This window comes from Gambusia affinis, linkage group LG24 (genome assembly GCF_019740435.1).
Source record: "Gambusia affinis linkage group LG24, SWU_Gaff_1.0, whole genome shotgun sequence".
NCBI lineage: Eukaryota > Metazoa > Chordata > Actinopteri > Cyprinodontiformes > Poeciliidae > Gambusia > Gambusia affinis.
The window spans coordinates 5,158,274-5,182,809 of NC_057891.1; the positions used below are offsets into that span (position 1 = coordinate 5,158,274).

At 40.6% G+C, this 24,536-nt stretch overlaps 1 protein-coding gene across 2 annotated transcripts in view; it reads left to right on the forward strand.

Moving 5' to 3' along the window:
* The window catches only part of zranb3 (zinc finger, RAN-binding domain containing 3), a 75,803-nt gene extending 64,864 nt beyond the window's left edge, over positions 1 to 10,939 (forward strand). For both annotated transcript variants that reach the window (XM_044109960.1, XM_044109962.1), the window contains exons 18-22: positions 865 to 1,005; positions 3,813 to 3,956; positions 4,096 to 4,288; positions 6,945 to 7,076; positions 7,743 to 10,939. In XM_044109960.1, the coding sequence (XP_043965895.1) occupies positions 865 to 1,005; positions 3,813 to 3,956; positions 4,096 to 4,288; positions 6,945 to 7,076; positions 7,743 to 7,841 (709 nt within the window). In that variant the 3' untranslated portion in view covers positions 7,842 to 10,939. The remainder of the gene's footprint in view (positions 1 to 864; positions 1,006 to 3,812; positions 3,957 to 4,095; positions 4,289 to 6,944; positions 7,077 to 7,742) is intronic.
* Positions 10,940 to 24,536: the final 13,597 nt, after the last annotated feature.

Sequence of the window (24,536 nt, forward strand, 5' to 3'; positions counted from 1 at the left end):
CATTTTCAAGTTTTGAAACTCAGAAATTTCCACGTTTTTTCTATTTGGAAATTTTTGAGCTCCAAAAATGTTAAGTTTGCTAGGAAAAAATGCAGAAATTTTTAGATTAATCTCAGAGATTTTCTAGAAAAAACGTGGAAATTTCTGAAGTTGACAATTTACAAGAAGAAAAATAAGGAATTTTGAGCTTAATTCAAATGTTTAATAGAAATAAATGTGATTTTTATTTTTTTTCAAGAATTTTCAACTTTCTCAAAGTTGACTTTTAGAGCTGACCAATTTCCATTCTGACAAATTTTTGACATTTGGAGCTAGAAAGTGTCACATAGTTGAAACTTGGGAATTTCTGAGCTCCAAAAATTTAAAATTTGTAAGGTAGAAACAAGAGGTTTTTAGCTTAATCTCAGAGATCTTCTAGAAAACACGTGGACATTTCTTAATTAGAGAAGTTGAAAATTTATCAGAAAAAACTTGAGTTTAACCTCAGATATTTTCTAGAAAATATTTGGAAATTTTTTGAGTTTGTAAAGCCGAAATTTTTTAACATTTTTCCAAGTTTGAAAAGTTCACCTTTAGATCTCAGAAAATTCCAAATCCTCAAAATTAAACAAAAAAATAAAATCTTCCAGATTCACAACATTTACCACACAGAAATTACCACATTTTTCTAGAAAATATCTAAGATTAAAATCAAAATTTCTGCATTTTTTCTTGCAAATTTTTGACTTTTCTCGCTCAGAAATTTCCAAGTCTTTCTTTTAGAGTTTGTTGGCTGAAATTTATTACTACTCCTTTTGTTTTGTATCTACAACGGCCCTAATAAGCCGTCATAGTTTGTAACACCTGCAAATCCACTATTTGCAGGTATCTGAGCAGAGAGGAGGTGGCCCAGGCTTCCCTCAGCAAAGCCCAGGAAGAAGGAGGCGGCGTCCGTATGGTCACCAAGAAAAACTTCTTCACAAAGAGGAGATCTGGCAATTCACAAACATCAGCTGCTGCAGAGAGGTTGGTTAAATGTGGATGGATATTTTGCCTGGGATAAGGGTCCTTAAAATCTTTATAGCATCTTTCATACTGAAATTTTGACAAGATTTATTGAGCTCTTACAGGGATACATTGTTATAAGCTGATCAGCTAATAAATCTGGTCTCTATTATGGTTTGCACATAAATGTGGGTTGTCTTATATGGTTTCCACTTTGGGATTCAGACTATTTTCCTTTTCTCCCCCTCCGTCGTCTCCATGGAGATCCGCATGGCAGAGGCGCAAAGGCCTGCCGAGTGTGTTAGTACAGTAAATATAGCCCATAATACAATCCACCCATTTAGATGCAGCAACCAGCTCACCCCAGGAGGCAATATTTCTATGGAAACCTAAAGCAAATACTCCATCTCTCGCACAAATACACAGCAATGACAACAACTGCTGCTCCATACAAGAGAGTTCATGGTGTGCCTGAGGGGCGCTATTTAGGATTAGTGCTTTAGCTCAACATACAGCTTTAACTTAGTCAACAAAGCTCAAGAGTGTGAAAATGCAATGCTAAAGCTAGAATCACTGTGTCAATCAAGGAAGCGACTGTGTTGGAATGAGAACATTTCAAATCACGTAATGCTGCTGGTTTTGGTTCTTTGCTTTAGTGCACATTCTTTATAGAAGATGCAAAAGTCGGGAAAAATAATCTATGTCTAATGTTTTTGTTGTTGTAGCTGAGAAAACTGTTAATGTTTTGTTGCAAACAGTTAACACAGTCCAGGTTTTAAATATCTGAATGTTCTTCTCAGGCTTTAAACGAATAAACCGTAGAAACTGTATGAGATATTGCATGTCTGCCTTTAAACTAGTGACGCTTCAAAAATTCAGAAAAAAAACAACGTTACATTCAACAAATGAGAGAAAGCAATTCACAGCAAGTTTATGTTTTTGCAATCAGAAGTAATGCAGAGGTAAAATACTTTGAATTTTCTTTTGTCTAAGTGAGTCTGCACAAAAATCCACAATATCTATATTGCAGCTCAACCTCCTTCTAAGTTTGACTCTCACTTGTTTGTGGAAGGAGAAGTTCTCCTGCCTGTTTTTGACAGCGTTCTCCTGCCTGCAGTAGCACTAAATCGCCTTCTCCAGCAGAATTTGCATCAGTCTCGTTGCACCTGCCAGATCTGAATCCAAAGCCTTATTATTAGGTGAAACATTAACCTGCTGTACTGTTATATTGAGTACAATTATTTCATATTCATTTATCCAGTTTTATTAACGTAATTTGTTTACATTTCTCTTCCAGGTGAATGAAACCTGCGTTTTGCAGTGTCTCTAAATTACCTCTGTGTCCACAGGAAGCAACAAATAAATTAAAATGTGTTTTCATTGACAGCTGGACCTACCCTACTCTCTATTGTTTTCTTTTGCTATAGAGCATCAGAGACGAGCTGAGGTGGTAAACATTAGCATGCTGTGCGCCGTTTGCTGAAGGCATGTTGTGTGATTTCCGAGGTTTAAAGAATGAGTTTACAGAGAGTTACCCCATGCTGCTCTGCGGCGCACATTCTCTACGTACAGGCATGAATTTAAATTAAGTTAAATATAAAACACATTGCTAAGAATTCGGGTTTTGTTGCCCCTTTCAGTTAAAATTGAAGTTTTCCAAGGTTTTCTTGACCGGTTTCAGATTGGGGACACCAGTAAATAGACTATTTCTGTATCCCTTTCATCCACTTTACTGTACTGGCACAGGGTTCGTCTCTTGGTGCTTCCAATTTTTTGGTATCTTCACAACTTTGAAGCAGCAAGGTTCCTTTTTTTAGAAGGTTTTCTTCTCTATTTCAATGATTGCATTTTCCTCTGTAGTGCTGTGTCTTTCTGGCTCTTTGTTCCCGTCTCTGTCTATCTGAATTGTAAACCACGGGGAAAGAGAATTCAGTCCATCTGTCCGCTCCAATGTGGCTCTAGCACCCTGCTGGGAAAACATGGCAGATACCCAGATTTGCTGTCCCCTGCCAAAAGGACAAGCATGCACACACACACACACACATACACACACACACACACACACTCAGATTGTTGCTGATGATACATCAGCTTCATGAATATAAACAGTCTGAAGGTATTTCACAGACTGCAGCTATATGCCACCCCAAGTCTGTGTTTGCAGAAATGCTTTGATTTCATTTGTATTGGATGAAAATGTGTATTGAATTGTTTTCACTGCTCTACTGATGCTGAAAAAGCAGGAATTTAGACTGATGTAAGGTAACTTCACTTTGTGTGCTGCTGCAGCAGTCATCTTAATAAAAAGATTAGGTTGCACACACTGTTTTGCTTTTTTCTGACAGTAAAAACATTTCATGTGTTTTCTGATACGTTTAATAGTTTGGTTACTTCTGCATTTTCTCACATTTAGATGTTTCAGTATATAAATTCACTCTTATTTACATAATTTAAAATAGAATTAATCTGACTTGTCAATATCAATTTTGTCCAATTTAAATGTATCTTTAGGACCTATAAATAATAAAAAAACAATTTATTGTACCTATATAGATATGTAGAAATTGTAATTCCTTTAGAAAAGCAAAACAATTTTCTCAATCATTCCAAAAATTATTCACATCTCTTCTTTAATTTATGCAGCCTGAATAAGCAGAATGAACAAAATTTTGAAATTTCTGATACTGGAAATTAGCAAACATTGTATCTTCTGCCCACACTAATAGCTTCTACACTGAAGAGTGTTGCAGAATCTGGTGTAAAAGCCGATTTCTTGGTGATTTTCTTATCATTTTGAAGTACATCTTTCTTCTCCTTGAATTCTGCAGACTGGACCAGCAGCCTTGCAAAGCAGAAGTTGAGACCAGCTACCTGCAGGCTGTGGACAGTCAGGGTGTCCCTCTGTGCCTCTCCTGCCAGCAGGCCTGTCCTACCCCAGGTGGAGCTTGGGATACTCGATTCTGCAGCTACAGGTACAAGATTACCACAGTTTACAGAAATTAGAGTGAAAACAGATCAATGACGTGTTTCGATTTGGTCTCTCCTGCACAGTCACAGCTATAGCAGAGCTAGAGTTCCAGTCTAGATATTTCAATGCTGTTTTCCTTCCAGATGCCAGGAGGATTTCCAGCTGCGGTCCAGCCAGACGTTCATGCGTTCCTGTGTCCTGGAGGCAGAGCAAGGCGTTTGTCAACACTGTGGCCTCAAAGCTCATGAGCTGTTCCTGAAGGTCCGTGATGCACCAGCCTCCATGCGGAAGGAGATGCTGGCGAACACATGGCTGGCCCAGCTGCCACATAAACAGGTCGGTGAACTAAACCCAGTACCAAAAGTAATTCATCTTAAGAAAATGTTCAACCTCCATGACTAGGAGGAGACTTTAAATGTGAGCTGTATTTATTTTCTTATTTAAAACAAAATGGGGAGGCTTTCTTTTTTATTTCATTGGTGTTTGTGTGAGTTCAGAAACTGAATTCGCCTCCCATTCTGTCCATCCGTCCCACCTACGCAGATACACACACAAACACACAATAGTGCAGGTTGAGCTGCACTCCGAGGGGCCAGCTCCCAGTAAATGGATTGCTGGGCACATTGATTTCTTTTTTTTTCTCCTAGTGCCAGGCCCCGACCAGTAAGCCTGTTTGATTTGGTTGGCTGTTATCCTGCAAAGCCAGCCCCCCACCACACACACACACACACACACACCCACACAGATACCCCACATCTTCCCAGTGCCGCCGGCATCAGCATCAGCGCCGATCGATGCTCTGAGCTTTAGAGGAAACAAACTCAGCCACATGATAAGACGCCGCAGTGGTGGAGAAACCTTGAGATTATAGACTCATTCTTTGGTTCATACCAGGGGTTCTGGTGTGTGTTTGTTCCCAGGTGTGTGTACATGTGTATGCATGTCTTTGGGGTCGCTCTTTCTTTTTTTTTTTTTTTCTTTTACTTTGAGAGTGTGTTTTCAGGATATGTTAAAGCCTTCGGGTGCATTTGAGCTAAGTGTTGGCGTGTTTGAAAGTGTGTAACAGGAGGGTCGGGTGCAGGAAGGTGCACGTTGTTGGCAAGATAGGAGGTTTAATTGACTAAAACGTGTGGGTGTGTGTGTGTGTGTGTGTGAGGTGAACTCTGCTCATCTGAAAAGGCCTATTCTTTAAATCTGCTGGGATCAATTCCACCTCACTGCCTTAATGTCGGCAGAGTACTTCTCAAAGCGGGAAAATTGATTTTTGCTGCTCAAAATGTCTCTTTTCCTCCGGTTCTTCGTCATCATCGTTTGTTTCTTTACTTGATTTTATTTCCTGTATGTTTTCTATCCTAAAAATCAACATATTCTGGCCAGCAAGTGAACTAAACAACCTAATACTTCAATATCTGAATGAATAAATCTGATATTTCTGTGTCATGTTAGACTTGTGTTTTGTGATGCTTTTGGGTGTTTTCTAGCAATGTATTAATGAGGAAATAGTTTGGACATAGCAGCAGAAACACTAATAAACTTGGCAGTGAAATAATTGCAGCTGTGCTACCAGTGCTAGGCCTCTGGATGTTTCCAGAAGATTGAAGCGGACCAGTTTGGCCCACATAAACACACTATCTGCTATAAATGCCACTAGATTGCAAGAGGTAGCTGAAAGCTACCCCACTTCTCCACGACAAAGTTTCTTCAAAGCGTGTAAAAAAAAAAAAATCCTGAGTTGCTTTTTTCTGCTCTTCACCTTAATTATCCATTCTCAATTGGTTGAGCTCATGTGCTTCTATTTCTTTCTGCTTTTGCCCCATGAGGGAGCAGAAAGGTGTTTCCTCCCTGGGATTAAATTTGCATCTGTAATGGAAGATGTGAAAATAGCACATCTCCAGAGTTTGTAAACGTCTCCTGAACTAAATGATTAAGTAAGTTTTTCTTTTGTGTTTTAGAGCACCGTCTTCGCAACTTGAAAAAGAAGGGAGAAAGTTAAGTAATCTAAGGAGTTATGTATCTTACCGCAGCGCAGAATTCCCTGCAGTATTTTTAACCTAATTTCTGCCTACTTCATCAGACGGACTTGCGAGTTCTCCATGATGAAGGTTCCCTACTGCTGCCCATTATATAGGTCACTCAGGTGATTTATCTGGCTGTACCTGGGGCTTCCGATGATGAAGGATAGCGCGCGGTTCAAAGTTAACCCTCCGTGATTCAGCGGAGGTATTGTTTTAAGGAGCTGGTCTGACATCCTTGCATTTATGACAATATTTAAAGCGCTATTAAGGAGAAGTTTTTCTCCAATTTGCTTTTGTTATCTGTTATTTTCTGTCTCTTTGCATTGAGAAACATTGTCAAAAAAAGCATCTCTGCGGTGCAGAGATTTGTTGAGTCATTTGTGAACAGTAACTTGAAAAAGTATGCACTTATTTGATTTTTTTCTCTCCCATTCTGTGGGACTTTCTCTGATAAACCAACACAAAGTAAAGTTGTTGTAAAGTAGAAGGGAAATTATGCATTTTTGGAGACAAAAACCACATCTTGCAGATTAAGCAACACAGCAGACAGTTGTGGACTTGTAATGTGAAAAGATGCCAGCAACAACCTTAAAATGGGTTAGAAGGCATATTAATATGCTCTGATGGCCTAGTCAAAGTCCGGTCCAAAATCTATTTCGAGCCTAATTAATAATTATTAATTAGGTTTTTAGAATCAGAGTACAAAGCATAGAATTATGTAGAATTTTATTCAATATCAGGACAGATAGTGATATTTATATACATAAATATCAGCTGCTGCTCAAGTCTACATCCCCCAGAATGCTATTTGGTTCTGGATTGGAGTTTAATGAAATTATTGAAAATTCTGCATGGCTTTAAGTTGATCTTTCTCATTAAATCTTAACAAAACAGGTTAAAAAAGCAGTGAAAATGGATGGTTTGGAGGGAAAATGTGGCGTTACGCTCACTCCGTCGCCTTCTGGTTGCGTTTGCAGCTCAACGAAATGATCTGCGCGCCGGTGGAGGGAAACTTTTGGCAGGTGGACCACATCCGGCCGGTCTACAAAGGAGGAGGACAGTGCTCCCTGGACAACCTGCAGACGCTCTGCACCGTCTGCCACAAAGCCGTACGTTCACACGACGCATCAACAGGCGTAAAGAGTGGCTTTTAAAGCCAGAGGGCCTTAAGGGACAAAAGCAATTTGTTTGACATTTAAGGTTCACAGTGGATAAAGCTCCCCTCAGAAGACGCTCTCATCGCTCATGTTGAGGATCACATACGGTGTCAGTAATGCAATCCGTGGTCAAACACATTGATCAAAAGTCACATTATCCCCCCTCAAAGCTATATTCTCCCTATAATAGCGTCACATGATGTGGCTGCATGACACATTGATGGATAGCACTTGTTGAAGCGGGCTGCTTCGCATTTTCCCTTCACTCAATTTTCCATAATCGCAGAAAATGTACTTCTCTCAAAGAGAGTCGACTCGACTGGTTTCAAAATAAAAACACGGCTTGCATTGTCGCCCAAAATGCGCTCCGCTTTCACGCCAGAAAGCGTTTTAGTCAGAGTGGGTGTCAGATTGGAAGGAGAGAGCCTTGCATGTAGACGACCATGAACTGATGTGGAGTACTGGGCCTCCTGATAAGGGGATCTTCTCCGCTGTTCATGCCAGCCCTGCAGATACTTCAATCTAAACATGCCTGAAATATTGATCCCCCCCCCATCCCGACTGCAGGTTTAAACTCTTACATCATGCTGCTTCTTTTTTCTGTCTCTCTCTCCACAGCGGACGGCTGAGCAAGCCAGAGAACGCAGCCAGATGAGGAAGAGCGCCGCTGCCTCCAAGGTTGCGTTAGACATCAGCAGGTTCTTCATCAAGAAATAATACGCTTTCACAGTTAATTAAACTAGGTTTAGGTTGGAATTTCTTTTTGATTTACAGTGACTGCTTGAAGATGTGTGTAGAAAAAAACCCTTGAGCTTTTTCACTTTTTACAAACTTCAGTCTGTCTCATTAGGATTTTATGACAGACGAATGAAAAGCTTTGATTTATTGTTTTTTTTTTAGGTGAATAAGATTCAAGGGGGTGAAATATGAGTTCATTATAAAATTTGACAACTTTTTTTTACTGCCGATACGATTACCGATATTGCAGTATCGGCATCGCATTGTTAGATACCAACTACACTTTTGTTATTTTATAGTGTGGCTTGTTGTTTCGATCAGGGAATTTACATACAGGCCAAAAAAAAAAATCAGATTCTCATTTTTTTGTCTGATATTACACTGATTTCCGATATTAATATCGGATCGGGTTACCTCTAAAAATTCTATCTCATTTTCCTTAGCGCGGTTTTTGCACTGTTTTCCGTTAGAGCTAGGCGATATGGTTTAAAAATAAAATCTACTACTTTTTTCGCACCAGATACATGTTTTTTTCCTCTCTTTTTCTTTTCTAAAAAAAAATTACAAATGGCAGAAAATATTTTTAAAAGAGGCTTTTATGTCAGTCATTCCTTCTGTGAATTGTACATGGATTATTGGCGCTGGTCTATGAGAATTGTTATTTAATTACGAGAATATAGTCGGAATATTAGCAGAAAAAAAGTTTTAAAATTGCGAGAATATGATCTGAGCATCTCAGTTCAAAATAGACAATCATTTCAAAGTCCAGTACTGATAATAATTTGATGCTGATGTCTATTTGTAAAACTTTACAAAGTCTTCACAAGATGCTCAACATTTCTCTTTGTGATTTTTTTATTTTTCATGTGGGAGTTTTCATAAATTAATTCTCTTAATATTACATCTTCACTAAAAACTGAGCCTAATACTTTATTATAGACTTGGCCTGAATTCAAAGTCCAAATAAATAGAAGCGGGAAAACAAGATGGCGGCATTGGGTGGTACAAAAAAAAATCCGGATTTTTCTAAAATGACGTCTTTAAAGTCCGCCCAGCTCAAGTTTGTGTTGATCTTTCAAATAAAATCCCAACAAACCGCTGAAGTTTGACTGTAAAGTGACAAAATCAGGACGTACTTTAATACGCCGTCGCCCTGACATATCTGGATGCATCACTTCCCGATGACATCACCCCTCCGCCCCCCCTGTCTCCGCTAGCCCTCATTACATCAGAACATGCTCCGAAAGAGATTTATCTAAAAGGTTAAAAAAAAAGAAGAATGGTGACGACTTGCTTCAAATGCAAATTCAGCCAACTTCCCTCTCGTCCCCGAACCGTCACGAGTGCGTTGGGTTTGATTTATGACGGCCCCCTTTTTCTCTTTCGCTCCAGGCTGAAGTGGAGCGCGTTTTCTAGCGAGATGCTTCTATTTTAAGATTTTGCAAACTTGGGGAAAAAGAAAAAAACATAATAAAGGTAAAAAAAAAAAAGTGAAAGCAGGTGAGATGAATTGAGGGGATTGAGACGGTGCTGCAGGAAAACACAGCCAGGTGTCCTGCTTGGTCCTCAACATGTGGACCTTTTGCAATTCTTATGATGGATGGGAGAAATAAATAGCTCTATTCTGTTTCTCTTTTTTTTATTCTTGTCTTCCTTTATTCATCTGTAAATACTCTCAGCTGGGAGATCATTTCATCGCCTCAAGTCAGGAACATTATCCATGTCCACGCATCTACATCCTCTTCAGCTATGCTTGATGATCTGAGCAGAGGTAGAGCCGCGCGAGGCTATGTTTAGAGAGCGGGAGAGCCGAGTTACTATGGAAACAAGGCTTCAGGTTCAGCCATGTCGGGAATATTGAATCTGTTTTTCTCCTCGTATATGTGTGTGTGTGTATGAGAGTGTTACACAATGAGCCAGACATCAGAAAACTCCAATCAATATTAGCGGGCTCCTGCGAAAACGAGGCCGTCGCATTCCTCCTGACAACGCGTCTGTCAGGCGTGTCAGAGTCCTAACTCAGCACAATCCCGCCACCGCCTGGAAAACTTTAACGTTTCCCTCTGACAGCCCCAAACTTCACGCGTCGCGTCAAAACTCCCTCGGAAAAGAGCGCGTGGGGGCGCCGGCGCGTAGGCGTGTGCGTGTGCGTGTTTCCCCTACGGCTGCTCCAGGTCTCCACTTAATAAGGCCGTTGTTCCTCTCCTGTCCAAACCGACAAGCTTTGTGAGTAATGAACATCTCCCAGGCAGCCTTCCAACAACAGCAGGTTTCAGTGTCAGTCCCTGTCAGCAGCCAATGACTCTGATCTGCTGTTTTATTACATCCAAAAGGTGTGTGTGGCAGGACGGGGAAGTTGTGAGGAAAGTGTGGATAAAGAAATCGGTTTGGCAGAGGAGGGGAGGCGTATATTTGTCAGAGGAAGCCCGTAATGAGGCGGCGGTCCGATGAAGTCGTCTCATGTTCCTCCCAGAAGGTCTGCTGGGTAAAGAGCAGCGCTTCGGTTTGCGTTTGGAAAAACACCCCAGAGGAGAAGCGCTTCCCCCGCAGGTGATCTCGGTAATAAAGACGGACTCAAACGCCGACGGAGGGCCGCAGAGGTTTCCATGTTTGGTCTCAAACACATTACTCCCTCTTGTTTTTTTGTTTTTTTTTTTTAAATCAGGATGAGGCCAACACCCCAGCTTGCTTCTCCGAAATCAATATCTTTCGTCTCCGCGTTACAGTTGCAGAGACGTCCCCGCGGGTTTCGTAGCAACAGCGCAGGCGATAAAAGTCACAAGGCTTAAATTAGCTGTGGATCTGGCGGAAATAAGCACATATAATTAGAAAGTCACAGTTGGTGACAAAAAGGAAACAGGAGAAAAGTTCTTTCTGGAAAAAAGTACCATGATAAGAAAGTCAAGCGAATGACTCATGTGAATATCAGATAAACGATCATATGGATGTAAGAATGAAGCAAATGCAATAGACTTGAAAGATGGGATTGTCTTGATGAACAAATCTGGGAATGGAGACAGAAAGAAGAAGTTTGGAACCAGCAAGAGTCTGAGAAATGGTCAAAAAGATGCAAATAATTCAAAGAAAACAAGTTTATATACATTTAGATACAACAATATTAATGTTTTGACTCATGAAGAGTTCAGAAATCAATATTTGGTGGAATAACCAGGAGGTTTTCAATGGGGTTCAGTGCAGGATTGTTGGTAACTATTGTGTAAAATGATTACCCAACTTAATAAAAAAACATTTTTCCATTTCACTTTTTGATTTTATATTTTACCAATATGGCGTCAGTTTTTAGAATAATTGTCTAAAACTGGCAGTAGGTTTGGGGGTTGATTTTGAGCCAATATTCAACTGGAATACTTTCAATCAGCTCATCTTTAATAATACTGATCGTTACTAATCTGTTCTTTAAAAGACATTCTCGTTTCATCCATAAACCCTTTAAATGATTTGCTTCTTGTTGGCTACGTGCAACAAAATGTTTGGCTTTATTAGTGCTGCATCCCTTAAAAAGACTTTTTTGACAAGTTAAATCAACTTTTTGACCCATTTTGAAAAAACAACATTATAGTTTATCCAGGTTAGAGAAAGAAAATATGCCTAAAAATGATTATCTGGTTGAAATACTCACTTGCCTTGTAATCGTGCACCTAGTGTGTAGTGAAGGTTTTTTTTGGTCTCATCATGGCATCAGAGAGAAAAAAAGAAATGCCTTCCCCCCCTCATAGATGCATCATTTCTTGAATGTAGGTCAGAGGACCCCAGGGGCCTTCAATGGGCTCCTGGGGTCCCCCAGCAAATTAAGAAATAGATTAATAGGCCTGTAACTTAAATCCATAGGAAATTCCTCAATTACAGATACTACATGAGATTTAGGAACGATTAATGTAAATGTAGGTTTTCTTCTCACACCGTCTCCTTGGAGATGACAAAAGCTGTCTTCTTCAGGAGTTTAGGACACCGCAAACTGTCCGGATTCCTTCATTACTCTTTCCTGATTTGCAATTCAGATAGCCGGCCGCTCTATTTGCCCTCATTCCAGCCGTAATCCATTTCAACCTTGCCTGCCCCTGTAATCTACTTTGGCCTTTTCAGCTAAAGGAAACGCTTCCACAAACCCAATCTAGTGTGACAGGTGTGATGGAGAACGGCCAATAAAAGCCGGCGCGGGGCGCCGCGTGAAGCCGCCGGCTCTCCAATCGGCGGCCGGGCCCCGCTGTGGTTTGGTTCCTGGCTGCCACACTCTCCTCTGCGCTCCCTCTGCGCCGTTGACCCTCCGTGCCCTTGGGCGAGGGGAAAGGGAAAAGGACACTCGGGGGAGGCCGGACCCCGCCGCGTTCTTCGGGAACGGCATTGACTCTGCAGAACCTAATTACAGCAAACAAATACACCTCTGCAGTGTGGCATTCAAATAATATTCTGTTTTAAAAGGCTGCACCTGTAGCAAGGATGCACGTTGTCTATTAATGAGTTAATATGACATTGATTGATCTCATTGATTGATTAATAAGCGGGCATTTTCTTAAAAACCTGAATTTACTCTTGTATCAAGAGCGTTACATTATATTATATTTTAGCATTATTTTGTGTCAGCTGTGTTAAGATTATTGTGATTTCTCACATTATTGAACTTAGACATAAAGAGAAACATAATCAATTTGGTTGCTTAATCAAAAATTTAAAGATGAAAAGAATAAATATGTGAAACAGAGAAGTTCACACCAAGAACTGTAACTAGCTGCATTTCCATTGACCAGATAATTATGTAGGAATGTAGGAAATAAATTTGCTTAATGAAAACACGGAAAACACGCTAAGATGAGGTGTTTTTTGAAATTGGATAATTTCGCCAAACTGCAATGGAGACACTTTCTTTAGCCTTTCGTGAGTCACATGATCTGCAACTGGATGTGACCGTTGGCACAAACCATGAAGAAGAAGACAACAGGAAGTAGTAGGATGGTGGCACTGCATGTTTTTTAATAACTTATCTCGTGAACAAACTTATTCAAGTGCACTTTTAATTATGTTTCTTATGTAAGTGTGAAATTGTAACATAAACTCAACTGCTGAGGAGGAAGGCAGACATTATTGTCGTTTTAGGACATTAGGAATTAGTTTTGGTTGAAAAGTTAACTGTCAAGTGTTCATATATCAAAGCAGAACCACATAAAGTGCATTTTCCATTCCACGTGAACTCTGTCTGGATTGTTTCACGTTCCTATTGTGCTGGCATAGCGCCGCCATCTTTATTTCTGTATTTGGCTTTGCTTAAGGATGACCTGCAGCTCCCTCTGCTGGATGGCGACCAAACTACAACACTGAAAGAAGATCTAAACGAATGTTTTTAATCAATTGATTGGAACTCATTTTAATTGAATGAACCATTTATTATTTGATTAATTGTTTGCATCCCTAAATGTATCTAATAACACAATAAAATCTGGGCTTAGGAAGAAACTTTTGGCTTTAGTCAACCACAGCTGATGAGATGCTTTTGTCTTTATTGTCATATTATCTCCTGGGATGGTGATGAGATGATTAATCATTTTCTTGCCGCATCCTTGCGTTTATAGCGCTCGCCCTGAGTTGGGGAAAACGGTATTATGGCCCAGGTAATTGGTGGAGGGCCATCACTCATAAGCAATTTAATTAATCTCGTTAAAACACCCTCTCTGGCTGCACAGCACTGTTTCTCGAGGACGGCCGCGACAGAAGGCGTTTTGACGAAATGGGCTTATCCATCCTGATGACTGTCATATGCACAGATGATCTCCCAAGAGAGGCTGCGGCTGGAGAAAAGTTACACAGAAATCAATAGCAGCAATTCCATGAAAACCTCTGCCTGCTATTTTCAAATGCCACTCGGCGTGGTTGGGAGGAGACGTGCAGCGGTGAAAGGATGCTTTCTCATTGCTCAGCTGGAGATGGCTTTTGTCGAGCCTAAATTCTATTTGTACAAGATGGCTCCCCGGTTGCCTCCCAAGATGCATGGCGTGGTGTGGATTAAGACCGAAAAAACGCAATCAATTCACCCAGCAGGAGATCTGGGGAAACAGATAAGATTCTCAGCGTAATTCATAAAGTCCCCAATCTGGCGAGGATTAATGTACGCCTTGGCTCCTGCTCTCTCTCATTTTGTATGTGTGGGGGTTAAACTGGTGCTTCATGCGGCCCATTACAATCAGGCTTTGTTTGGAAAGCCCCCCCACCCCCATGAGGGCAGGATCGGACCACATTTTTCTAGAAAAGTTAAAGCAATTTAGGAATGATGTAATCTCATCTATGTGTCATTAGCAGACAGTTTAGCTTTAGAACAGGCTCGTCAAAACGAAAACAGTTACAAACTTACTGACATCACTCGCCAAGTTTTATGATTGATCAATCAAGTGGAGGGAAAATTATGCAGTTCTCATGTATCTTTTGTAAAAAAAGTTAACTTTTCCTTTGATATCCCTAAATTAAATAAAATCCTACTAGAAACCTGCATCTAAAAAATTTAGAATATCAAGCAAAAATTACCGTAAATATTGTCTTAAATGTCTTAAAAGACTAGGACATTGTGTAAAAGTTACATATTAGAAACTCATGCTGTCACAGGCTTATGAGCTTGAAGATGTAGAAAGTTGAGTGGAAGAAAAAAGTGTGGTGCACAGGTAACCCAAGTAGTTAGTGCATGGAAATGAACATACTCTTCAAAAGTCTGACATTTCTGTTTTAAATATCTATTTTTATTAATCTTACGTCTGATTCAGATTTTCTGATTCACTGAGTTTTTGCCTTTCATTGTTTGTACGCCATAATCATCAAAATGAAATATTTCACTTTTATTAAACTTTTTCACAATTTTAAGTTTTTTTTTTTTTTTTATGTATTTGTAATCTTGGGATAAATCCTGCAGTTCTAGTCAGATTATTTCTAGGCTGCAGTTTACTACAAGAAAAGTAGGGGGCGCAAAAAACACATTGAACAGTTTAGATTAAGCACATTCATGTAAAATATTCTAAGAGTTTTAAGTGGACATTCCAACTAATTAGACTGTGCTTGAGGTTTTTTGCAAAGACTTTTTTGTTGGTGTGTCACATAAAATCAGAATAAACACATTAATTTTATGGGTAAAACTGCAAGAAAGTACCAGGCCAGCCTCATCCATGAAAATCCCCTAAAACATAAAGTAATGAGCCACGTTCGCTAAACATGCAGCTCCGTCTTTGAAATGTTATATGCAATCACATAAGTGTCCGGGGGACACTTGACATCAGAGGAAAAAGGCCACAGTGGGGCGACCCTATTACCGTTTTCCTCTTTCATGTGTGCCGTGTTCAGATGATTGAGGTTAAAAATGGAAAAGCTGAACAAAAACGCCCACCAACAAAGTTCCCTTTTCATGAGCCTTAAAAGACATCTTTTCATCTCTCATTTCATTTGGAGACCATTGATCAGACATCTTTCACAGATTGCTTCCAGACATCTATTCAGCCGCTCCGCTGCTGCTCAGCATGCCTCTATTTCATAGGTCTTAATGGCACAAGGTCTGACTGTTGTGCGTAGATTAAAACTGGAATCGCAATCACTTAAATCGCCCCTATAAGCACACGGAAAATGGTCTTTGTTGACATTCGTGAAAAGGAAATCAACATCATTGTATCGCCCGCAGAGCGGAGGGACACAATTTTGCGATTTTTTTTGGAGGAAACGGCGCGCCTCCTCTTGCCTCATTCAGTAAAATTAGGACATTTTTCTTCTTCAGCACACGAGCCAGAAAAAGGTCATGTCAGTCTTGTGACAAGAGTGACAGGTCTGGGGTATCATTACTGGGACTTGGAAGGTCTTTGTAAGCACCTTTGGTCACCTCAGGAGAATAGATCCCCATCGTGCTGCCGTCGGCCTAATGAGCACAGCCAGCCCCTAGTCTAATAAGCAGAGGGCGATTGCTGCTGCCTTCCATCAGCCCTTTGCTCCGCTGGTACAACATCCCATAATAACTCGAACACATGGCACGAAGCGGTGAAACAACGGCAGATATCTTGTCGCTCGTCGTTGCATCCGGCTTTAGACTCAGGTTTGGGATTTTGCAGAATGTCGTCCTTAGCGCAGCGGAAATCGTTGTGAATGGATTCTTTCGAGGTGTATGTTGATCCACATTCCTGCACTCAATAAGATCCTTTGACAGCTTGTCTGGGCAGGCGGCATGAAATAAATGAAGGCATTCTCCGCTTGGATGATATCAATAGGCAACTGCATGGGTCCAGCTGGCAAAAATTGTTTGGAGGATCTGTTCAAGCTGCCTTTTTTCCACTTTCTCCAGTCAAATAGTTTTAATTCTTGAAAATAAATTCAGAGTAGTCTTTGAATTACACAGTTCTGTGTGAGTATAAACTCTTTAAAGCCAACTTCTATTTGTTTCCTGACAGTATTGCTTTGAAGCTCCTGGATCAAAAAAAAAAAAAAATAGAGCATCAGGTTTGCAGTATTAAATGCTCTTTCATGTCGAGGTAGGAACAAATGTTTGCACGCATTATCACAACTCACAAAACAGAAGTAGTGATCAGTGTAGGAAGTGTTATAAGGTTGTTTTCAATTGATCTGGCGTCCATTCTGCAGCCAACAAATCTTGTCTCAAAGCAAATTACAAAATAAACTGGTGCAAGTCCAATTCACCTGAAACAATATAATGACGTCAAACTCAGTTTATCACATGCCAGTTGTTTTATTTTAAGCATTGTCCACTGTAGTTGTTGACTTTGCAGGAATCCTGAGCAAGCATGAGGCGACAGTGGAGAGGAACCACTCCCTTTAAACAGAAATGAACAATCCAACTGGCTTTGGTTTTAAAAACCAGAGCAGACTGAAAAAAACAGAAGCACAAAATCTAGAGATACCTTCAATGGAAAAGGGAATCAAATGGTACATAATAGTTACTGGCAGCCAGAAGTTCTTTCTAGAAGAAAGAAAATAATAATAGCAAAAAAGAGTTCAAATGGGTCATGGCACCAAATGTGTGCTAAAGATTAGCTCTGGAAAGATAAATTGTGTTAGCTTTCTTGTAGCTGGAAGTACTTTCACATCTCATTACCTCGATCCAGGTCAAGTGCAGAACCTCTAAGCTAGAAGCAAAGAAAGGTAAACATTTTAAAATGAGGAGCAGGAAAGAAAACTGCTTAGCACTGACCTGCTTACTGAAACTAGCCACAGGGCAGAAACCATAAATATGTGCAAGAGTAAGCCAGGATCATGGGATAAAGGCAAAGCTGCTGGGTGCTATGTAGCCTTTAGCTTAGGCAGAGCATTTTGTGTCAGCTAACTGAAGATTGTGTCTGTTTTGGGCTATTTGCAAAGTTGTATCTGAGCGACTCAAACCCCTTGGACAATGTTCAGAGATCCGATTTGAAGATGCAACAATGGTCGATATATGTAGTCTGGTCAAAGAAACGTGAAGACGTCATTCTGGTAGCTAAAGCTTGAACAGTGATACCAAATCTAGAAAAGCAGCAATCAAGGTGTTGCAATTATACAGTTACCCAAAAAGTTCAATTGAACAGAAGTAGCTGAATGTATGAAATTTGCTCCACACCAAAGTGAGAATGCTGAGGTCATGCTCCAGCATGGCACTGCTAACGATGCTCCTACAGCCTGTTGAATCATCTCCGCAGGGTGTCTCATAACAGTTACGTGTTTTTCAGTAAATTATTGGTGGACAGATTTGCTCTTAGGCTTTGCAACAATTGAACCGCCTTTAGACGCGATCCAAATCTGGGATTTGTGCCACTAGATGATTAACACCCTTTGGTTATGATTCAAAAACTAAAAAGGAAAAAGAAAATAAATAGCTTGAGAACAAAAAAAGTTTGAGGTAAGTTTTAAAAGGGCATTTAGCGCGTATAGCTCCCGTCTGAGGTGTTAGGTGTGATTTGGTTGGGTGGAAGTTGGAGAGTGGTTCGGCGTTTGGGTGTTTTCTTGGTGGGAAGAGAGGGGGCATCTTACATTCCTCAGTGTTTAAACTTTCACTTTGAGCCAAAGCTGAGTGTGATGCAAGTCTTTCCCTCGCTGTAACCTGAGTCAGGCCTGTTTACACACCAAGAAGCTTCTTATCCTCTTGACTGTTAAGACTACGCAAACATATGCATCACACTATTGCCTAAAAACAGCTGAATGAAAAGCATGCAGTCTTTCATCAGTCTACCACCTCACTCAACACCATTTATACCTGTGTCACAGTCAAATTGTGCTGAGAAGCACTCCCACGTTTGGCTGTTTGAGTGGGTAGCATTTGGCCGCTGAGCCGTGGACATCTTCACACCCACCCTTCTTATCTTTTTCTCTGGATATGCAGTAATGCCAGTTACCGTGTGAGTGGGCTGGTGCAGAAAAAGGGGGAAAGTTGGCCGCAGCGGCATTCGCCATCGGCCCACACAGAATTATTCCATGTGATGATATAAATCTTATTTAATGATGTGATAGCGGGCAGGTTCTGCCAGCCGCGATGAAAGGAAGCGAGGTGTCCGCTGCGTGCACCTGGAGAAGCGAAGACCTTTCTGGCAGTTGGATGTGTTCACACACCCAGGAGGTCTATCTTTGCTAGAGAGGGTGAAAGCCATGTCCAGACATTGCCTGTGTTTATATCAGCCCAACACATCCGATAATTTGACTTTTTGAACACATGGTTGTCCTAGATTCTTATCTGCTGTATTAGTGAGCAGAATATAACTCTGGAGGGAGAAAAAAGCAGGAGGTCTGGTTTTCACTGTCTGCAAGCAGCTGATGGCAGATTATCCATTTTGCCTGCTGATAAATTGTGATTAGGTGATTAGGAGTTTGGAGGATGAAACTCCGGAGTTGGAGTTATTTTAACACCAGTACGGCCTTCACCCTTGGTTGATTAAATGCCGATCTTGTCCTATTTTTAGCCTGGAAGCACTGAAACCTTACAGATTTCTTCTGTTTTTAGCTCTTCTCATACTCGTCTCCATTAGCATCACCATTTTTTGGGAACACCTCAGAGGTGGTACAAGCCGGACCTGATAAGGTATTGCAAGCAAGTGATTTCCTTGGCAGCGGACTGTACTTGTTGATTGTCCCTTTGATTTACGTCAACAACAAAATCTCAACCACCATTTTCAATCCGCTACAAGACCATAGAAGTAAGGGAGACCATGAGCTGCAAATCGATAACTCTGTGATCAAACCTTGAGGTCCAAACCTTTTAATGTCGATTGTGGTGGAAAAGTGTATAAAGTTTCAACTGGACAAGGCAATTGGCAACGAGCAAATGTGCCAAGCTATTTTGGAGAAAGTAGACATCCGAGGATATAAGATCTTGGTGAAAATTGATGTAATGCCAGATGGAAATATCTGGAAGTTTATTTTAGCAATGCCACAGGAAATGTGTCCCATAGTTTAAATGCAAAATGCAGTTGTTAAATGATGATTTCATTCATTAAGGAGAGTTATCCTTATCCAAAGTGCAGCTGTACAGGCACCCCTCAGCCATCGCTTTATGCTTACTTTTTTTATAGGCGTCTCCAAGTCCTACTGCTTTTATTTGGATGATTACTTGCTTTCTTTTTCAAAAGTTCCTACCTTCAGATTAAACTTTTTGTTTGTTTAGTATTCCAGTTAACGTCCGACACTCTTTAATTACTCCTACTTGCAAATGTATTCAGTTTTATTTTCTTTCTTTTGTGTATAAATTCAGATATTTCCCCCCCCTTCAAGTCGATATCTCAGGGCTATTGTTTCAGATGAGCTGAGTCCGGGTGATTTCACACCAAGCTTAACTCGTGTTGGTGATGATGGCGGCGGTGCTTTCAGTAACCACAACAAAAACATTCGCATAAAAATCCAGGATAGGGTTAACTAATTATGCTGCATTAGGATGTTGCATAGTAACTCCGCGCGAGCAGATCCACTTCATTAGTTGTTTGTTTTTGCGTCGTGCGTTTTCTGCGGCTGCTTTATTGTGAAGCGAAAAACAGAAAGCAAAGGTAATAAGAGGACATGAGCACAGTGGAGGAATTATCTTGCAGCAGGTGCATCTTCTGGATATTTCTCTCAAGGCACACATGGAGGATTAGCTGCTTTACACCCACAGATGCACACACACAAGCGTGAATCACTGCCTCTCACATATGCACACACAACTTCACCGTTCGAGATATGTTGATGGAAAATGACGGATGTTTCATAAGCAAAACAAGGTTTTTTTTCATTATCTCAGCGCCAATGCTGTTAGATTTGACTCAGCGTTACCGCATTGTCATGTAAGTGCTATATTCAAGCTGTAGTTACACAACTCAATCACTCTTATTGCATCTGAAAACCCAAAAATATCAATAAAGCACCCCCACTGCTTCAGCATACCGCTGTTGGAGGAAGGGAAAAAATGCTATGCTCTGTCAACCCAAATCCAGCTTTGGAAAGCTTCAACTCCCACCTCTCCAATTCAGCTTTCTCGACTCATCCTCCTCCTCACACTCCCACTCGCACTCATAATCCATAACGTTTTGTTTCGCTGCTACACCGATGACATCCAGCCGAATTTCCCACAGAAACCCGATGAGCTGAAAAGTTCCCTTTGCTCCCTTCGGTACAGGACGTTCCAGGACAAGAACCAGCGAGAACGGAGACGGTTTTTAACTGACCGATCCTCCGATTAAACCACAACATACGTTCTTTCACATAATGTGCTTAATGGCTTCTTTTGTTTATTCGTTGACTTTAATCTTCCTGGATTTCTGCTTCTTTATCTTCAATTTTAATGGAAATAGCTGATTGTGAGGTGACTTGGGGACTGGGAGTGACATTTGTGGGAATAAGACAATCAGGTTTTTGTGTTTTCAAGCAAGTCATGCAAATGTCAGCAAATTAAGAACAGAAATTTTTATCCTCCAGACTCGGAATTTGTTTTCGAAGTTAAATTTAAAATTCTCTCACTTCTGCTTTTATCACTGTTTTCCTTCCACTCAATGTTTTATTTAACTGCCTATATGCAGTATTCTGTTACCAGCCAGCTTGATTAGAAATAACCTTTTGTAGTTCATTGAGTACCAGTTAGGCAAGCGTCACGCCAGCGTTATTCTGGCGTTGAGGCCACAAGAGGATTCACTTGGATCAGAAACTGGGGTTGCAGAGGGAATAATTAGAGTCAAATTGCAAAATAAATGCCCTGTTTTTCACCAGGAACAGCTGGCTAACATGAATATCAACGCTTGTGAAAAAAGGATACCTGAGCTAAATTAAATAAAATCACACTACGAAGATGACGGCTAATTTATGCCCCTACCAATCGCTGAATATAATTTCATTAGCAGCGTGATTGAAACTTTATTGTACTATTAATAGTCATTGCTTACAGGGTGTTTAAAGTTTGCTTTCTGAACTAAATTACTTATATAAATTGCATTTTTGATGATATTTGTCTTTACTGAGATGCAAAAATCAGTATTTAGCTTAATTAGCTGGTTTGTTTTGATTTGGCTATAAAAATGTGGGTAGTGGCACCACCTTGTGGTGACTGGCAGGTATAGCAACAGGAATAGATTTATTTTCTTTTTGTAGATTTTGTGGCGCTATTAATCTTTTTTCACTGTAATTTAATAGGAAGTGGGCAGATGGAAAATTGGTTAGAGAATTCAATTTTCACAAATAATGAAGCTAGAGGCAAATTTTTTCCAGGCTGGCATTAACACTGTAGCACAGTTATCTCATACAGGAAGCTAGAAAAACTGCACTATGTGATGCCAGTTGATTGTTGCTTTAAAAAAAAAAGGAAATTAATACTTTTTTTGTTTTTTTTAACCTTGTGGTTGCTGGCGAACAGACCGTTGTTGTTGATTGGGCCTCGTATGTTGTTACTTTAATTTAAAAAATTAGTAAAAATGAATCCCTTGTTTGCTAACTAAGAAAGTTGCAAGTTCATTTGATTTCCAAAACAAAGCCAATCAAAGAAATCCCTTTTACTTTTGTCCTTCAGGTGTGTAACAAAACAAACAAATCCATGTATAGATTATTCCCACTAAAATGATGAATAAATCTTTCCGCCGTGATGACAAAAGCCACAGTCGGGTATAAACCGAACCATTAGGAGGAAAATAATTATTAGGGGAGGTATTTTCCTGGTGTTGTGATTGCAGGGTCATTATGCTCTCCCTAATGAAACAAACCAGCGGAGAGCCTCCATCTCGACTGTAGCCGTTATCATCACCCTTCAGAGAATGTAAAAAGGAAAACACTTCAGCAGCAGGCTAATTAAAACCAGAGAGGTCTGGATGAGGAGGCCAAACAGCCCACACAGGTGGCGGCACATCAATGTGTGTGTGTAAGGCACTGACCTGCATCATGTTTATGGATGGTCCGTGTGAGAGTGGGTGTGTGTGAGGAAGCAATTCATGCTTTTTCTTCTGTTATTATTACGAGTGGGTGTGTGTGAGAAGGAGGATTAGGAGTTCTCCGTTCGTTTTAATGGCGGCTGCCGTCTCCCTCGTCTATTCGCGCCTCCACCGCTGTCGGGAAGGACCCGGCTTTCATCTGACAGGACCCCGCTCAAATAGGCCATTGGTGCTCCATAATTAGTTCAAATGTCGAAGTTGGTGAATAATTGATGATCGGGGACGAGCAGGGAGGAAGACATTTCACATCGACAGTTTTTTTTTCTCTTTTTTAAAGGACAGCTGGTGCTGTGCGGTTCCCACCGCAGACATGAATCTCTGGTGTTGAGGCCACAAGAGGATGCACTCGGAGCAGAAACTGGGGTAGTAAAGGGAATAATTACAGAGTTAAACTGCAAAATAAATGTCTTGTTTTCACCGGGAACAGGCGGCCGAAGGGAATACAGATGCTTGTGAAAAACAGATACCTGAGCAAAAATAAAGCCAACCACACCAAGAAGACAGAGGCTAATTTATGCTGCTGCCAATCACTGAATATAATTGCAATAGCATGGTATAATAGCAGCTCAGGACTAGTCATTTTCCCCCTCCGGCTCTATCTCAGGTGCTTGGAGAGGTTTCCATCAGCTCCTGATTTTTCAAGAGAGACCTCTCAGACATAAATGACAATGGACTTTCAATGGCTTATAATTATGCCTCTTTCCTGCACAATTTCCTGCCCGTCATTTGCATTAAGACTCATGCGGGTGAAAGTGAGCCACACGCTGCTCTGCTAAAGGCCCTCGAATCGGCCCCATGCCTCAAATTACCAGGTGCTCTTACACTTCTTGGAACGTCTCTGCTCCCCCCGCCGCCGCCGTCCTAAAGTTATCCGACTGTTAATTGGATGGATGACGTCCAGAGTGTGTGACTGCGTGAGGATCGCAGAGAGAGGCATGCGCCTCGGATTTGTGCCACGGAAACCAGCGTTCGCCGTTTCCTCTCTCCAAGGTTATTCAACATTGCATCTTGTGTTCTCAAAAAACTAAAATCCTTTAAAAAAATAAATAGAAAATGATGCTGAATGTCTTGGTGATCTGTGTTGGATCAGGGGCCAAATGTAATACTGCCATCTAGTGGACGTGATTGGAAAAAGACTGCTTAACAGTTGGGGATAAATGTGAAATGGGAAGAAAGTAATTTGATTTCATGTTTAGAAATAAAAATCTGAATTGTCTAGCGTGTGTTTTGTACCTGACATCACCTTTCTATTCACAAATATGCCAACATTTGAGAGCAGTTTGGTTTTATTTAAGGGTGAATGCATATAAAAACATATCAGGTGATTCTAAAAATATTGAAAACTTTACAAAAGTGTGTTTAGTTGCCATAAGAAATCCCTCCTTTTTTTGTTTAGTAACTAATTAAGTTTAAATCTGCTGCCTCAGCTGTTTTAGTAATCATGTGACGGCTCAGATTATATTGTGTGAGGGGCGTGAGGTTTTCTTTTTTATCTGTATAAAGCATTTTTCACATTCTTCCACATGCAGTCAGCAGATTGCGCGATGCTTTCCTTTCAGATGGCTCTTAATTCTGGGATTTGTTGCTCTCAGAAGCGGCTCTCGTTCCCCCCCTCGCTCTCTGCGGATCTTCGCGCAGTAGGCATCTCTCGTAGCGTTTTGAGAGGTAGCTGGAAATAAATCACCGGCCTCCCACCAGTACGCAAGCATGTCCAGATGGTGGAGTTTTCACTGACGTCCCCCCGCTGAATTTTCTCCCATTGTCTTCCTCTCTAAAATTAGAAGGCAATACTTGGTTGAAAAGCGCTGCGTCTGCTCAGATGGCGCTGGTTAATTATCAGGAACTGGATTTATGTGCCGCCCACAAGTGAGCCGTAAAGGCTGAATCGTTTGAGAGTTTAAATTTCAGGGTTAACTTTCTGAGTCCTTTGCTTAATTTTAATAAAATTTATGTAGCAGGAAGATACATAAATCAGTTTTACGTCATTATCCTTATTTTTGTTGATAAGTTTGCTTTTCTTACGTGGAAATAAGATCTCCAGCTTATTTTTATGCAGTATCTCATTTATTAATGTCTTGATAGGAAAGCGAGATGTGTCGAGGTTTTCAGTATTTGATTGATTGTCATTGTTCTGGTTGAGGCGTTCAAGGTTTCCCCCAGAAAAACTGCTAAGCCCGGTGGTTGGGGCGCTCAGCAGGCCGCCGGGTTTTTGGAAAATTTGGAAGAATTTTTTCCAAATCTTCATGTTAGTCAATAGAATAAAATGGGAAACAATGAC